The 16446-nt window shown below is 40.4% G+C and overlaps 1 protein-coding gene across 4 annotated transcripts in view; it reads left to right on the top strand.

Moving 5' to 3' along the window:
* Positions 1 to 16446, top strand: part of OPTN (optineurin) — a 57192-nt gene that overhangs the window by 22770 nt on the left and 17976 nt on the right. For all 4 annotated transcript variants that reach the window (XM_036452611.2, XM_036452600.2, XM_045585685.1 and 1 more), the window contains 5 exons: positions 9640 to 9742; positions 10819 to 10934; positions 12165 to 12314; positions 12880 to 12973; positions 15118 to 15276. In XM_036452611.2, the coding sequence (XP_036308504.1) occupies positions 9640 to 9742; positions 10819 to 10934; positions 12165 to 12314; positions 12880 to 12973; positions 15118 to 15276 (622 nt within the window). The remainder of the gene's footprint in view (positions 1 to 9639; positions 9743 to 10818; positions 10935 to 12164; positions 12315 to 12879; positions 12974 to 15117; positions 15277 to 16446) is intronic.

Here is a 16446-nt window from a genome sequence, read left to right as displayed (position 1 = left end):
CCTTCCTAAGGGACAACCACAGGGGGGGTGGGGGGGCCCCGCAAAAAGAACAAACCTTGTTCTGCCTCATTGTGGATGCTACACATTCTTTTCTCTCCCCCACCTTCTGTCCCAATTCTTTACTGCCCCTCCCCCTTTCTGGGAAGCAGGTGGTAGGCTTTGCACTCACCATGCAGGTGCGCCCTGCAGTGGGGCAGGGTGGGGCGGGCACGGGCTTGCTTTTGGGCCAATGTGGGAGCAGGCATCATGGCCTCTCAAGGGCACAGGCCATGGCGAGGCCCGATTAACACTAGGAGCTTCACCAAACTCGGCAGTGCAGTGCACCTCCACTGAGGTGGCGTTGCCCCTCAACCCCCGCCTCAGGGCTGCAGGTCCATGCCACTCCACCCAAGCATCCTTCCATGCTGGCAGTCATCACCTCTTGTTTCCCACGTCTTGGGACCACTGCAGAACCTCGCTCTCCATGGGCAAGGCAAATCCCCACCCAATGGCCCCCTGCCCTGGCCCGAGCCCGCTCCAGTGCACCCCACCTCAGCCCTGCTCTGTGCCCCTTGGGCTGCCTGCCTCCTGGCCAGCCACTTTGCCCAAGCTTCCTCGTCCTTCAGGTGCTCTCCTCAGGCCCCCAGGAGCTTGGCTCCACTCCTCCATGGCTCCCTGCAGGCCCCATTCCACTCGACTCTCCCAGGCTGCCTGCCTGTCAGGACGCTGCCTGGCACCCTGGTGCAGGCAGTGCAGTCCTGGGGCAGAAGGTAGGGGTGTGGGGAACAGCTTCAGTAAAGCTTAGTAAACCCCAGGTCGGCCTTGGAATTCAGCTGTGGGTAGCAGGAGAGCCTGCCTGGGCTGGACAAAATGGCGCTTAGACCCGGCGTGCCACCCTGTGGCCCTGCAGCCACACCCACCCTGTGAAAGGTTGTGACGTGATGGCATCCTGGACAAATTTGCATATTCCTCCATTTTAGATAGATAGATAGATAGGTAGGTAGGTAGATAGATTTTGACTTGTAATTATTTGCAGTAACATAATTACCACACAAATCTTTCTTCTAATTAATTTCCTTTCAAGGTTCATGAATCCATGCACTGGGCCACCAGTATTAAATAAAGTGGAAAGAGGAGACATCCTTCTCTTGTTCCTAACCTTAGGGGAAAGCTTTTAGACTTTCACCATTAACTATGATAACTATTCACCCTTGGGTTTTTCACAGATTCTTCTTTCAGGTTGGGAAACTCCCTTCTATTTCTAGTTTATTGCAATTTTTATTTGAAAGGCTTTTGGATTTTGTTAAATTTTTATGTGTCTCTAAAGATGACTATGGTATATGGTGTGTGTTTTTAAATCTTCATTAATAAGATGTTTATTGATTGGTTTTCAGATGTTAAACCAACCTTTCGTCCTGGATAAATCCTGCTTGATTATGATGTATAACCATTTTTATATGTTACTGGTTTGGATTGTTAGTATTTTGTTAAGGATTTTGCATCTATATTCATAAGCGATATTAGTCTATAGTTTTCTGTTCTTGTGATATCTGTGTCTGGTTTTGGTATAAGGGAAATATTTCCCTTGCAGACATTGGTATACACACACTGCACACAAACACACACACAGTTTGGGGTAAAATATATCTTACAGAGTTGTGAAGCCAATGAATGTCTATATGTGAATGCACTTTTTAGAAATGTGCAGTGCTAGACCAAGCATGTCAAACTCATGGCCACAACGCATATTTTTGTGGCCCAGCCCAATATAACAGTATGTAAGAAATGTTCTAATAAAACATTTTTATTAGACGCCACCTCTTGGTCCCTCCTTTCGTCCCCCCAGCCAGCAGGCTCTGATTGCTGAATGGCAAACAGGGGACCACGGGGAACCGGGATGGTTGGCGGTGGTGGTGGCAGGGCAGGACTGGAGACTGGTGAATGGGCAGAAGATGGCTCTGATCGCAGGCTAGGCTTAGGGACCCTACCTGCACACCATTTCCTGCTTTGGGCCTCTAGTAGCACTATAAGAAGCACTTTCTAATGGAAGCAGTTTAAATTTTTAACTATAGGAATATCTGTTCTTAAAATATGACACATAAGTTATTTATTCAGAATGAGGTTAACCTGCAAGATACAACAGCATTTTTCCAATGACTTATTGACTGTCAGCTATTTTGTAAGGTGAAAAAGGACTGTGGCTCTAAGTCCTAGCTTTTTACCCCTTATCCTACTGCTTAGAAAAGTGCAGCGGTTGACCTCTAGGAGGCTAGTACTGTCTATTCTAATGGAGTAAAATATTTGTCCTGCCTTTTTGATAAATCCCCAAACATAGAAATGATGCACAGATAAACACATAAATAAAAGCATTCTTTTTATATCTTAATTATTACAGCTGATTTTATTTATTTTTACTTTAAACTGTTCTTTTATTTTTCAACTACAGTTGACATACAATATTATACTAGTTTCGGGTGTACAACACAGCAATTAGACATCATATAACTTATTAAGTGATCACCCCCAAAAAATCTCACACCTATCTGATGCCATACATAATTATAATATTATTGACTATATGCTATACATTACATCCCTATGACTGCAGTTACCAGTTTGTACTTATTAATCCTTTCACCTTTTTCAGCTATCTCTCCAAAGCCCTCCCACTTGGCAACCATCAAAATATTCTCTGTACTATGAGTCTGTTTTTTTAGATTCAGTTGTTGATAGATATGTATTTATTGCTATATTATTATTCACATTTTTATCTTTTTTCTTCTTAAGGAAGAACCTTTAATATTTCATATAATACTGGTTTGGTGATGATGAACTTCTTTAGCTTTTTCTTGTCTGTGAAGCTGTTTATATGTCCTCTAATTCTAAATGATAGCTTTGCCTGGTAATCTTGGTTATAGGTCCTTCCTTTTCATCACTTTGAATATTTCTTGCCAATCCCTTCTGACCTCAAAGTTTCTGTTGAGAAATCAGCTGACAGTCATATGGAGCACCCTTATAGATAACTGCTTTTCTCTTGCTGCTCTTATGATTCTCTCTTTGTCTTTAACCTTTTGCATTTTAATTATGACATGGGCCTCTTTGGGTTTATGTTGTTTGGGACTCCCCAGCACTTCCTGGACTTGTATGTCTATTTCCTTCACCAGGTTAGGGACATTTTCCATCATTATTTTCTTATGTAGGTTTTCAATTTCTTGCTCTCTCTTCTCCTGCCACCTCCATGACACAAATGTTGGTATGCTTGTAGTTGTCCCAGAGGCTCCTTATACTATCCTTAATTGTTTGGATTATTTTTTCTTTTTGCTGGTCTGATTGGGTGTTTTCTGCTTCCTTGCCATCAGAATCTCTGAATTAATCCTCTGCTTCATCTACTCCACTGTTGATAGCTATAATATAGTCTTCAATTCTGAATTCTTATTTATGTTTTCTAGTTCCATTTTTGTTTCTATCTCTTTTTGAAGTTCTCACTAAGTTCATTTACTATACCCCTAAGTTCATTAAGCATCCTTATAACCAAGTATTTTAAACTCTGCATCTAGTAAATTGCTTGTCTCCATTTTGTTTAGTTCTTTCTCTGGAATTTTGTTTTGTTCTTTCATTTGTTCCATATTTCTTTGTCTCCTCATTTAGACAGCCTCCCTATGTTTATCTCCAGGGCTTGGCACAGTGGCCTTAGGTAGTAGGTTTCCTGTAGGGTTCAGTGGCTTAGCTTCCCCATTCACCAGAGCTGGGCACTCAAGGTGTGTCCCTCCAGGTGGTATGTGCTCCTGTTGTAGTTGAGCCTTGATTGCCAATTGCTGTTGGCATGTCATTGGGAGGTGCAAGGCCAATTGGCTGCTAGGAATGGCTGCAACCACCCTATAGGATCTGCAGTGCAGGGGCTGACCCCATGGAGCCCGACTTACTTCAGTGCGACTCTGGTGCCTGATGAGTCTGCCCCTTGAATGTGTCGCTTGTGGAGGTGGTTGGTTGTACTCTGAAAGTGTTCTGAAGCTATACACCAGATGTGCTGGCTCTGGGACCTCCAGGAAGTACAGGTCAAGGTCAGCTGCCATCAGTGTTCTGCCCATTTTTGGGCATGAGCTACAAAGCAGTCTGGCATAAGCTACAAAGCAGTCTGCAGGTGGCTGTTACCTATGTTGGGCTTGTAGGTGCCCAGAAGAGGCCAAGCTGCAAAACAAGGCCAGCTGCCATTAGTGCCAGAGGTACCGGGCACACTAGGCCAGAACCTGCTTGTTTGAAAGATTTTAGGACAGTCTGAAGAATGAGGCAAGACAGGCCAATTGTATGGAAAAGCCACTGCAAACAGCTTTGTTGGGCCCACAAGTTGGATGGGGTGGGGTCTCAGAGAATCACCAGGATGGGGCAAACAGGATGATGGAGACGCAGATACGGTGCCTGCCTGCTGGCTCTGTGTAAGGAGGACTCAAAAAGAAGCAATAGCCTCTACCAATCTTTCTGCCTTGGAAAAGCTGCCCCTCCAGCTCTTGCCCTGATACCAGACACTTTAGTTCCTCCCCATATGTCCCTGTGCCTTTTGAGCTACTGCCCCAGCACTGGAGCTCAGAGTGAGTGAGTCTTCTAGTTTTTACAGCCAGATGTTACTTGAGACTTCTCTCCTTGGCACTGAATTCCTGAGCTGGAGGGCCTGATGTAGGGCTGGGACCCCTCGCTCCTCACAAGGGACCTCTGGAGCCTAGCTATCCCTCCTTATTTTTATCTGCGACATGTGGGAATGCGACCAGCCAATTCTGCATTCCACCCCTCCTACCAGTATCAATGTGGCTTCTTTATATCCTTAATTATAGGACTTCTAGATTTCATGCCGTTCTGAATGATGGTTATTCTGTGGTTGTGGGAGGATGTGAGTATTGCATTTACCTATTCTGCCATCTTATTATAGCTGATTTTAAAGGTAAAATATTATCCTATATAATAAAAGCCTAATATGCAAATTAACAGAACAACTGGTGGCACAAACGGTCAATATGACATGCACTGACCACCAGGGGGCAGACGTTCAACACAGGAGCTTCCCCCAGCCTGCAGGCCCCAAGCCAGCCAAAGTAGGTGCCAGTGGGGGCCCCCTCGATTGTCCCACCAGTCACCCCTCAGATCAGCCCTGATTACCAGCCAGGCCTAGGGACCTACCCATGTACAATTTTCATGCACCAGACTTCTAGTGCTTTAATAGTTATGAGTAATCAGTGTGTTAATTTATTTCAGGCATGTTTCCTCTCCTAAGTTCTGTACACCATTCTAAGTGTCAAGTCTAGCCAGTAATTCATCCTTACTTAGACAATATGATTAGCTTTAATAATAAAAGTAGGCCCTGGTCGGTGTGACTTAGTGGTTAGTATGTTGGCCCACACACCAAAGGGTCCCAGGTTCGATTCCTGGTTAAGAGTACATACTTGGGTTGCCAGTTGGATCCCTGGCCCCAGTCAGGGTGCATATGGGAAGCAACCAGTTGATGTAGCTCTCTTACATCTATGTTTCTCTCTCTCCCTCCTTCTCTCTCTCTCCCCCAACCTCCACACATCCTCCCTCCCTTCCTCTCTCTCTCAAAAGCAATAGAAAAATAACTTTGGTGAAGATTAACAACAGAAAGTAAACGTAGGAGTGTGCTAATTATACACCCTGATTTTATATATATATATATATAAAGCCAGCAACTGTAAGGGCCAGTCACAATGACGCCCACTATAGCCAGCGAACCACCCTGAGGGTGGGGCTGGCCAACCAACCTCACAGCCCCTCCCCTTTGCTGGCCTGCCCCTAATTGGACTCTCCCACCCAATCAAGAGCTGGCTGGCTGGCCAGACACCTCTTCCCTCCTCCCCCTTGCCAGCCCCGCCCCCGACCAGCTCACCCCTCCACAATAGGCTCACAGCCCCTCTCCCCAACTGGCCCGCCCCTGACCACACCTCCCTACCCCATTTGGGGGCAGGGCTGGCTGGCCCACCGCCCACAACCCCTCCCCATGGCCAGCCCCTCCACCAATCAGCCCCTCAACCCCAATTGGGAGCGGGGCATGCCAGCCAATTGCCCGCAGCCCCTTCCTCCAGCCAGCCTGGCCCTGAGTGGCCTCTATCAGGACAGGCCAGCCAGCCAATCTCCCACCATCTCTTCCTCCTGACAGGCCCAGCCCTGATCTGCCCCTATTGGGGCCAGGCTGGCCAGACCCCACCAGTGCACATATTCGTGCACTGGACCTTTAATATATATATATATATGTATGTGTGTGTATTTCCTACTTTTCCTACTTTCTAAAATAATTAAAGCTTTATGTCTGGAGGCTAAGAAGCATAGTTCTTCAGATGGTAGCTAGGAAGTCAGACCTGCTTTGAGATGAAGAGTTTCTTTCTCAATTGGATTAAAATTATACTTTGTGAGCCAGCCTTCCGTCTGTATTTAACAATTAGAAACTCAGTGATTAGTTGCCAGCATTAATATTCTCTATGTGGATATCAGTATGATGATTCTCCCTAGCTAAGGTAGGAATGAAATCTAGAAATAAATCACTGATACTTTAATAACCTGGCTTGATTTATACATTATATAGGCTAGGATAGGATGGTCTTTTTTTCTCAAATAAATAAGCCAGTCTTAACCATTTTCATTCATCACTAAAAACAGGGATATACACAGCTAAAATTTATTTTGAAAAATTTTAGTTGATTTTTGGGCAGGAGGGACAATAACTGTTTTTCTTTCATTATTTACCAACATTGATAAGTTAATTTTTGTTTTCTAAGCAAACTTAAACAGACAGCCAGTAAAGAGAGGGTAAATGTGTAGGAGGTGTGGCTCACAAGAATTGCGAAGTAGCAGGGGAAAGTCAGCCCAAGATGGAAAATTTGCCCTAGAAAATTAAGATAAGCTGTGATTCAAATGTAGGTCAAAATGCTGCCGAAGTATACATGAATGGTGTGATAAAGGCTCTCCTTCAACCCTGTTCCAATTAGCTCTTAACCCTTATCTGTTTAGCTGGGAACAGTGTCTGTGCACGAATTAGGTTTGGCAATTTGCAACAGATACCAATATTGTTTGTTTTATTTTTTATTACCATTAAGTTCCTTTTTAAAAAATCAGTTTTGCATTAATATAGTTTAAAGAGTTGGTTGTTATATAGTTTCTTGTGGGAAAATAGCAGCTCCTTGACCAAACCCCTCGATTCCTTTTCCTGCTTCCCAGACAACCATTTTCAACAAATTTACCTTCTTTGATATATCAGGCTTAAATGGCTACCTAAAAGTTTCCTTCTTTATTAAACATAATCTATTGGCCTCTCACTGTGAAGAATGAAGATTTAACTTTCTTTCACCCCCATCATCACCAGCACACGCATATGCTTCTGGACCCTTCTTCCCCTCCTAGCCCAACTCTGATTGATTATAATACATTGAAACTTAGTTAAATCACGAATCAGTGTTTTTATTATGCATATACACACAGTTCTCAGTTAAGCTGAGCTCTATGTCTTGACCAGCTTTCCTTCTCTGTGTGTGTGTGTGTGTGTGTGTGTGTGTGTATGTGTGTGTGTGTATTTATATATATATACATATATATATATATATATATATATATATATATATATATATATATATATATTTTTTTTTTTTTTTTTTTTTTACCAGTATGCATAATTACCTTTCAAATTTTTGCTTATTTTCCCCCTTTCCAAATGGGGAAATCTGTCAATTACATTCAGACAGGTTCGTCCTATCCAGTAGTAGTTTCTTCTTGACAGCTTTATTCCTGGTGTCTGGTCTGGTTGCTTTTTTGGACCTGCTGTATTTCAGTTATCTTGGAATATACCTTTCCCATCATCCTGTGGAATTCCTTCAGCTCTCCTGTGTTAGATCACCTGTTCCCTGAATCCAATGTTTTTCTTATGGGCTCATAACATCTCTAATTTACTAAATATACAATATATATATGGTGAGTATATTTTCTAAGATCTGCATATCTGAAAATTTCTCTATTTTCATACTTTATGGACAGTTAGGCTAGATATAAAATTCTATGTTGGACATAATTTTCCTACTTAGTTGTATTATAACTTCTGATATTACTTACTGTTAAGAAATCCATTATTATTTGATTCTTAATCTTCTGGAATGGAATTTCTCGTGTGCTTTGGTGTGAGCCTCCTTTTCATGCACTTGTTCTGGACACTTGGGCTTTTATTTTACAAACTTGTGTCCTTCAGTTCTTAAAAAACTGTCTTGAATTAATTTAGGTATATCTCTTATCCTCATTTTTTCCCTGTTCTCTCTAACACTACTCATTATGAATTAGACCTCCTGGTCAAATCCTCTGATTTTCTTAACTCTCTTTCTCTGCTTTCTGATACATTTGATCAACTTTCATCTTCCTTTTTGGAGGGAGGGTGGGGTCCTTTGAATGTTCATTTTTTATAATGTTGCATTTTGTTTTGGTTGTAATGTCTCCTGTATCTTTAAGTATATCAATGATAGTTTTTTGGAAGTTACAACCCCCACTGCAGCATATTCTAATTTCAGTAAATTGCTTTTGTTGTTGTTTACTTTTTTCTGTTTCCGTTTAAGATTTTCCTCAAGTGTCTGATCAAATGTAAGAGGGGGAATTAGAAGCTAACAACTGACTGTGTCACATGTAGGGAAATCTGGCTTGGAGATTTCCTTAGGAACCCATGTCAAAAACACTGAATCTTTTCCATCCTCCTGGTCACATACTCCCAAGGAAATTTCTAGTTTCCTTCCTGGAGGGTACTTTTCTAGAGGCCAGGATTCTTGAGATTAGTAGAAGACTGAGGTTCTCAGTATTCTGTGTGTAAGCTCCCTGGCTTTCAGCAGGAAATCCTAGCCCTCAACTTTGACTAATGAAAGGTACCTTTATTTTGTTATCTTCTAGTCCACCTTAAACATACCCTTCCTTTATCCAGAGGAACCTATTGTCACCAACCCCTGAGCCTTTTGGGTTCAAATTGAGTTACATCTTGGCTGTGTTCTCTTCAGATCCAGACTTTTGGGGCTGCCAAGTCAGTTCCCACTGAACATCTGTGCTTCCCAAATCTTATTATTTCTTCTTTCTTTCTCTTTGCTCTTGTAGTATATGGCTTTTTAAGTCACTTGGGGTAGGGGGAAAATTGCATATAATCAATCTACCATCATTAGCCACAAATCTCTTTCATTTTTATTGAGGCTTTCATTGATTATGATTCAGTGGGAGAATGTTGCTACATTGATTTGTTTTTAGGGACTTGTAAACTTAGATGGGTCGAGAAAAAAAAGTATTTCCTTCTCTGCTAAAATGCTTATAAAAGACATACACACTCATGTAACATATAAGCATGCACATGTGTATACACACAAATTTTAAAAATATCATGTCAGTGACATGAAAGAGGTGGTGTTTTTCAGTCTTCGGGGTGAATTATACCTTTTACCTTTGTGTGCATTCATCTCTTCAATCAGTTCTAGCCAATTTTAGGATGAAAGCTAAACCAGGGATAATACATTGAATGCAAAAAGATTTTTTAAAACCCCTAATCTTTTATCCAAAATTTGAACAGTGTTCTTTTTTGTGCTTCTGCAATTGTTATTCCTTTTGAAATAAAAGATAAAGTAATTTTTCTATATTCTGTAATTTTTTTAGAATTTCAGATTTTGAAAAGAAAGCCAATAATCGTTGTGAGATGGACACTCAGACAGAGGAGAACATAGAAAAAGAGGATGAAGAGGAGAAAGACACAGAAACTGTGGGTACTACATTTGTAAGATTCTTCTCATACCCATAACGGACATAACAGTAGTACAGAACCTGGAGTTGAGTCTTGTGATGTGTTATTAGCTTCAGAAATTTAGAACTAATTTTAACATTGAATATCTTCTTTTTCTGTCATATTTCCTTGTCCTGATTTAAATTTCATTCATTGTAAATTGTAGTGAGATGTATTCACTCTTCTTCCTCTTGACTGATTTCCTTTTCTGAATTCCTGAGTGAAAAGGCCTTGTAGATGAGAAAGGAATGCTGGCTACTTTATAATAAGATCATTTGAGGATATGGCTCAGAAACTTGAATAGAAGTGAAAGATGTCGGTTCTATCCCACTACTGGTTTGAGTAAAATAGTTTCAATGAGAAAAATTCATTGTTCATTGGCTACTCATTGACTGTTTTGGAGTCTGAAAACCTAGGTAATGTTGATGAAACCAGGAAGTTGTAAGAGCCACAATATCCTATACAATTTAGCTGATTCATTTAACAAATACATATTGAAAGACACCCTACTTTCTAGAAAATGTAGAACATTTAAAAAGCTGAGATGAAGAGACAACTCGTGAGTAATAGTACCCTGTTGACTAAAACTATTCAACAATCAATAATAGATAAAGAAGTACTGAGACTTCCAAGGCACCATAAAAGTCACTGACAAAAATTCTAGAGCTTCCAGGAGAAAGGGGCTACAGAGCTGAGAGAAAAGAGCTGAGTGGTAAACCAGACAGGAATATGGGTTTGAGTTGCTAACTGGATAAATTAGATTGTGCTTTGACACCATTGTGATCTGTGATCCCCTGAACTATGATCAGGATTAATTTTAATTATGGCAAAGTTATTATCACAAGTACATCCCAATTGCTCTATTAATACTCTATGAGAGAACAGTTGTATCCAAAACTTTTTTTTTATACAAGATATTTGGGGCATACATTGTCAAAAGTTTAATCCTATCACCAGTCAGTATTAACTGGACACTAATGGTTCACACTGTTTCCCCACAAAGAGGTACTTTTAATCTGTGATGCAAATTATTGTTGGGATTTCCTGTACGACAGGTTGGAAGTGAAGTGGAAGCCTTGAACCTTCAGGTGACAAACCTGTTTAAGGAGCTTCAGGAGGCTCATATGAAACTCAGTGAAGCTGAGCTAATGAAGAAGAGACTTCAAGAAAAGTAAGAATGAGAGATGAATTTTATCTTCCTTCATAAAATGTACTGTATAAAAACATAGTTTTGTTACTGTGTTACTGATCAAAACAAAAATAGAGATCTAATTAATTAAAATAGGAATTAGAAAACACTAATGTTCAGGTTAATATATAAACATGAAATACTTATAGTGAAATGGGGGGATGGGGCCCTGGGGACTCTGATTCTGCTGTTTGGGGACATTTGTTAAGCATACTAGCCTATCTGAGGACATGTAGAAAGCAGTGAAGTGGACCTTTTGCGACTTACATGAGCTGACATGTGAACAAACATAAAAGAAAGCTACAAATATCGAAAAGAACTTGAGTGAGATTTGTTTAGAAATATTCCCAGCATAACATACAAACAGGTTTTCTTCGAATTACATTTTCCAAGGCTGTAATTTCCAACATGGCGGTCACAGCTAAGAATTTGGCCAAACAGACCTGGGTTGAAATATGGATCTACAATTTATTTGTGGTATTAACCTTGGGCAAGTTATTTAACCTCTCTGAGCCTCAGTTTTATTGTTTGTAAAATTTGTGTCATAATTTCTACATCATAATGTATAAAGTGAGATCATGTTTAAGATGCTTGGCATTGATGCCTTGCACATAACTATCACTGGTTCATATTTGCTATTATTACACTGAAATTCTTTTTTTATCTTAAAGATGACTTCCTTTCCCCTGTTGAACCTTTGTCAGAAGTCATAGACTTTGTGCTTAACAGAACACATACAGAGAGGAAGAGAGAGGGACAGATAGTTAGAAACATCGAGAGAGAAAGATTGATCAGCTGCCTCCTGCACACCTCCTACTGAGGATGTGTCCGCAACCAAGGTACATGCCCCTGACCGGAATCGAACCGGCACCTTTTGGTCCACGGGCCGAAGCTCTATCCACTGAGCCAAACCAGTTTCAGCACATGTGTGCTTTTTTATGTTAGGCATAAGGGTTCAAAAATATGTACTTTTTTTTTACAAAAAAAAACTGTATTTTTTTTTTTTTTATGTGTAGGCACAGGGGTTCAGAAAAACTATTTGCTTCTAGTGAAAAAGTAAGGAGGATAGAATATTTTATTTTGTACTGTTTAATCCTTGAAAAACACAATCCCAAAATCCTTTGTATTTGCTACATAATCTTTGGATTTGTTTAAAAACCACAGAGAATAAAGGAGAATTGTATATATTCATGTTATTTTTATCTTGCTTAGATGTCAGGCCCTTGAAAGGAAAAATTCTGCAACCCCATCAGAGCTGAATGAAAAACAAGAGCTTGTTTATAATAAAAAAAAGTTGGAGCTACAAGTGGAAAGCATGCGATCAGAAATCAAAATGGAGCAAGCAAAAACAGAAGAGGAAAAGTGAGTATGCTGTGATTGAATGGCTAGTTTCACAAAGAAGATAGAATAGCTCTTTTATACAGGTTGAAATTAGGATTTAAAAATACATTTACATTTTTTTCTTTTATTTGAAGGAATACTAGGAGACTTTTTTTTTTCCTGAGGTGATAAAATAGAAGTTTTATAACAAACATAAAAATTACTTGTAATCTTATTTTGATTTTTTGAGGGGAAAAATTCTTTGAGAGTAAGAAAATGCTTGAAGGTAGTGGGATGGTAAAAGTTGGAGGAAAGAGCCCTGGCTGGTGTGGCTCAGTTGGTTGAGCATTGTCCCATACACTGAAAGGTCGCCAATTTGATTCCCAGTCAGGGCACATGGCCAGGTTGTGGGCTTGGTCCCAGACAACCCAATCAATGATTCTCTAAATAAATAAATAAATAAATAAATAAATAATAAATACCTTTTTTTTTTTTAAGTAGGAAAAACGATTTTGCTCCTTGAGTGTTCAGAAAGTTGCGAGACAAGAATATAAGTTTCCATGATATTTTCCCCCGAGATTCCATTTCTCGATTTCTTTTTAAACAGGTCCAAATTAGCCACTCTGCAGCTGACATACAACAAACTTCTTCAAGAACTCAGTAATGCATTGAAAACAGTTGAAGAATTAAAACGGAAAGAGGTACTCATAGAAAAAAATTACTTTGCTAGCTAGCCTAGTAAGGGGTGGAAACTATTGAACATTTTATATGTATAGTAGCTGCACTGATCTTAATCTAGTCTGGTTTCAAAGGTTATTTTTCAGTTTATAATTGACTAGAGACCTGGTGCACAAGATTTGTGCACAGAGTGGGGGGCCCTCAGTTCAGCCTGAGTCCTCATAGTCTGGGACATCCCTCTCACAGTCCAGGGCTCCCACAATCCGGACCCCTCACTCCTTACTGCCTGCCTGCACTTGCCAGCCATGAGCCAGGCTCTGGCTGAGCAGCGCTCCTCCTGTGGGAGCGCACTGACCATCAGGGAGTAGCTCCTATGTTAAGCGTCTGCCCCCTGGTGGTCAGTGTGTATCATAGCGACCACTCATTCTACGGTTCGGTCGATTTACATATTGCACTTTTATTATATAGGGTAGGATTTCTTCTGTCTTAAGTGCTTATAACTTCTGATGTTCCATGTATGTACAGGCATACCTTAGAGATATTGCGGGTTTAGTTCCAGACCACTGCAATAAAGCAAATCACTTGAATTTTTTTGTTTCTGAGCGTATATAGAAATTATGTTTCACTACATTATAGTTTATTAAAAGTACAATAGTTTTGTGTCTAAAAAATGTACATATCTTTTTTTTAAAATATATTTTATTGATTTTTCACAGAGAGGAAGAGAGAGGGATAGAGAGTTAGAAACATCGATGAGAGAATCATCCATCAGCTGCCTCTGGCACACTCCCCACTGGGGATGTGCCCGCAACCAAGGTACATGCCCTTGACCGGAATCGAACCTGGGACCTTCTAGTCCACAGGCCTACGCTCTATCCCCTGAGCCAAACCGGTTTCGGTGAAAAAAAAATGTACATATCTTAATTTAAAAAAATTATTGATAAAAATGCTAACCATCATCTGAGGCTGTGGCAAGTTTAATCTCTTTGCTGGTGGAGGGCAAATTTGTAATAAACACAGTAGTTTCAAAGCACAATAAAGCTAAGTGCAATAAAATGAGGTGTGCCTGTGTAACGTGCTTTGTGTACGAAGGTGGTGCTAATGTCCCATAGTCAGGGAGTAAACTTTTAGCATTTCTCACAGTGGGTGGGTTTGTAGGAGGGCTGAGAGTGTGGGCTCCTCTGTGAGTAGTGCACAGTGAGATTGCCGGGTGGGGCTGGAGAGGACATCTACTGGGTGGAACTATTACAAGGCTAGCCTATCTGCTATCAGTGAACCTAAGACCATGGACTTACTGGGCTGCAACTTAAATTAGTAATAATGCCCAGCATGATGTGATCATTTTATCACCATGGATAGGTATGTGAGGTGACAAATGTGTTAATTAACCTGATGAGAGGAGTCCTTTCACAAAGTATATATACATCAAATCATCACATTGTACAATTTAAATATCTTATAATTTTATAATTTTATTTGTCCATTTTACCTCAATAAACCTGGAATAAATAAAGATGACGGAAGCTTTGAATTAGATGGAGTCTTTGAGCTTATATCCTTATAAATATACTTTTTGTTTTTCATTTATTTTTTAATAGATTATTGTTCCTCTCTAGGACCTATTACATTTTAAATATATATATTTTTATTGATTTCAGAGAGGGAGAGATAGAGACATTGATGATGAGAGAGAATCATTGATCGAATGCCCCCTACTGGGGATCGAGCCCACAACCTAGGCATGTGCCCTTGACTGGAATCGAACCCGGGACCATTCAGTCCACAGTCCGATGGTCTATGCACTGAGTCAAACTGGCTAGGTCTAGGGTATACATTTTTAATGTAAACATTTTTCATCTTTCCACTGACTTTACAAAGTAAGAATAATGTGAATGAAAAAGTAGCCATATTAGCAAGTTACAACCTCATTGAGATGGAGGTTAGTTATAATTTCCCTTATTTTAGTGTGTTTTTTTATTGTTTTAAATGAGAAAATTATTATTTGTAAGCCATAAGTTAAATGAATATCCAAGTAAGTTATCATTGCTAATTAACAAAACCACGTAGAGCCAATCATTAAAAAATAAAATAATCCTTTAGCTAGTCTTTTACTAAAATAGATTGAATTGTTTGAAAACCATTTCTAGAATAAACTTATCTTTTACAGTCAGAAAAAGTAGATAAGGAGGTGCTGCAGGAGCTAAATGAAAAGCTGGAACTGGCAGAGAAGGCACTGGCTTCCAAGCAGCTGCAAATGGATGAGATGAAGCAGACCATCGCCAAGCAGGAGGAGGACCTGGAAACCATGACCGTTCTGAGGGCGCAGGTGAGCTACATTTTGAAATATGAGCCGAGTGAAGCTAACCCTACTTATATTCTCAATAGGAAAGTGATGATGTTTAAAATATTTTTTTTATTTTATATTATTTCCATTAATATTTTTTTTAAATTTTAATTGAAGTATATCACATGTGGAAAGTGCACCAAACTTTTAAGTGTAGAGCTCAATGAAGTTGTCCATTCTACAGTTGATAGTTGAATTATTTCCAGTTTGCAGAATTGTGATTAATGTTACTGTGACATTTTTGTGCATGTCTCTTTGTTTACCTATACATTTTTTCCTGTTGGCTACATAACTAGGAGTGGAATTGCAGGTTCATAGAGTGTGCACATACTGAGTGTTGTTTTTTATGAAAAAAAAATTTTATTTAATAATTCTTTCTTGTTGAAAGCATTACATGTCCTCCTTTTTCCCCCATTGGCCCCCTCCAGCCACCCCTCTCCAGGCCTTCAGCACCCTTATTGTCTGTGTCCATGTGTTATGCATACATGCATTCAAGGTCTTTGATTGATTACCTCCCACCCACCCACCTTCCCTCTGTGATTCTGCACTGTTCCATGTTTCCATGTCTGGATCCACTCTGTTCATCAGTTTATTTTGTTACTTAGATTCCACAAATGAGTGTGATCATGTGATACTTGTCTTTCACTTTACTTAGCATGATACTCTCCAGGTCCCTACATGCTGTCTCAAAGGGTAAGATTCTTCTTTTTTACTGCTGCATAGTATCTCTTGGTATAAATGTACCTCAGCTTTTTTATCCACTCATCTACTGATGGGCACGTGGGTTGCATACTGAGTTTTAATAGGTGATGTCAGTTTTCCACAGTGATTGTACCCTTTTCATTCCAATCAATAGTATTATCAGTACTCATCAGACCAGGCCAGCAGGGGAGGGCAGTGGGGGGAACCAGGCTGGTAGGAGAGGGCAGTTAGGGGGAGGGGGGGGACCAGGCCTGCAGTGGAGGACAGTTTAGGGAGACCCAAGGCCTGCAGTGGAGGACAGTTGGAGGGGACCCAGGCCTTCAGGGGAGGGCAGTTGGAGAGGACCAGGCCTGTAGGGAAGGACAGTTGAGTGGGATCAGGCCTGCAGGGGAGGGCAGTTGTAGGCGATCATGCCAGCAGGGAAGACAGTTAGGAGTGACCGGCCAGCAG

The sequence above is a fragment of the Pipistrellus kuhlii genome, unplaced genomic scaffold (genome assembly GCF_014108245.1).
Source record: "Pipistrellus kuhlii isolate mPipKuh1 unplaced genomic scaffold, mPipKuh1.p scaffold_m20_p_1, whole genome shotgun sequence".
NCBI classification, from domain to species: domain Eukaryota; kingdom Metazoa; phylum Chordata; class Mammalia; order Chiroptera; family Vespertilionidae; genus Pipistrellus; species Pipistrellus kuhlii.
The sequence above is the reverse complement of the archived record's forward strand: the minus strand, read 5'-3'. Positions and strand labels throughout refer to the sequence as shown.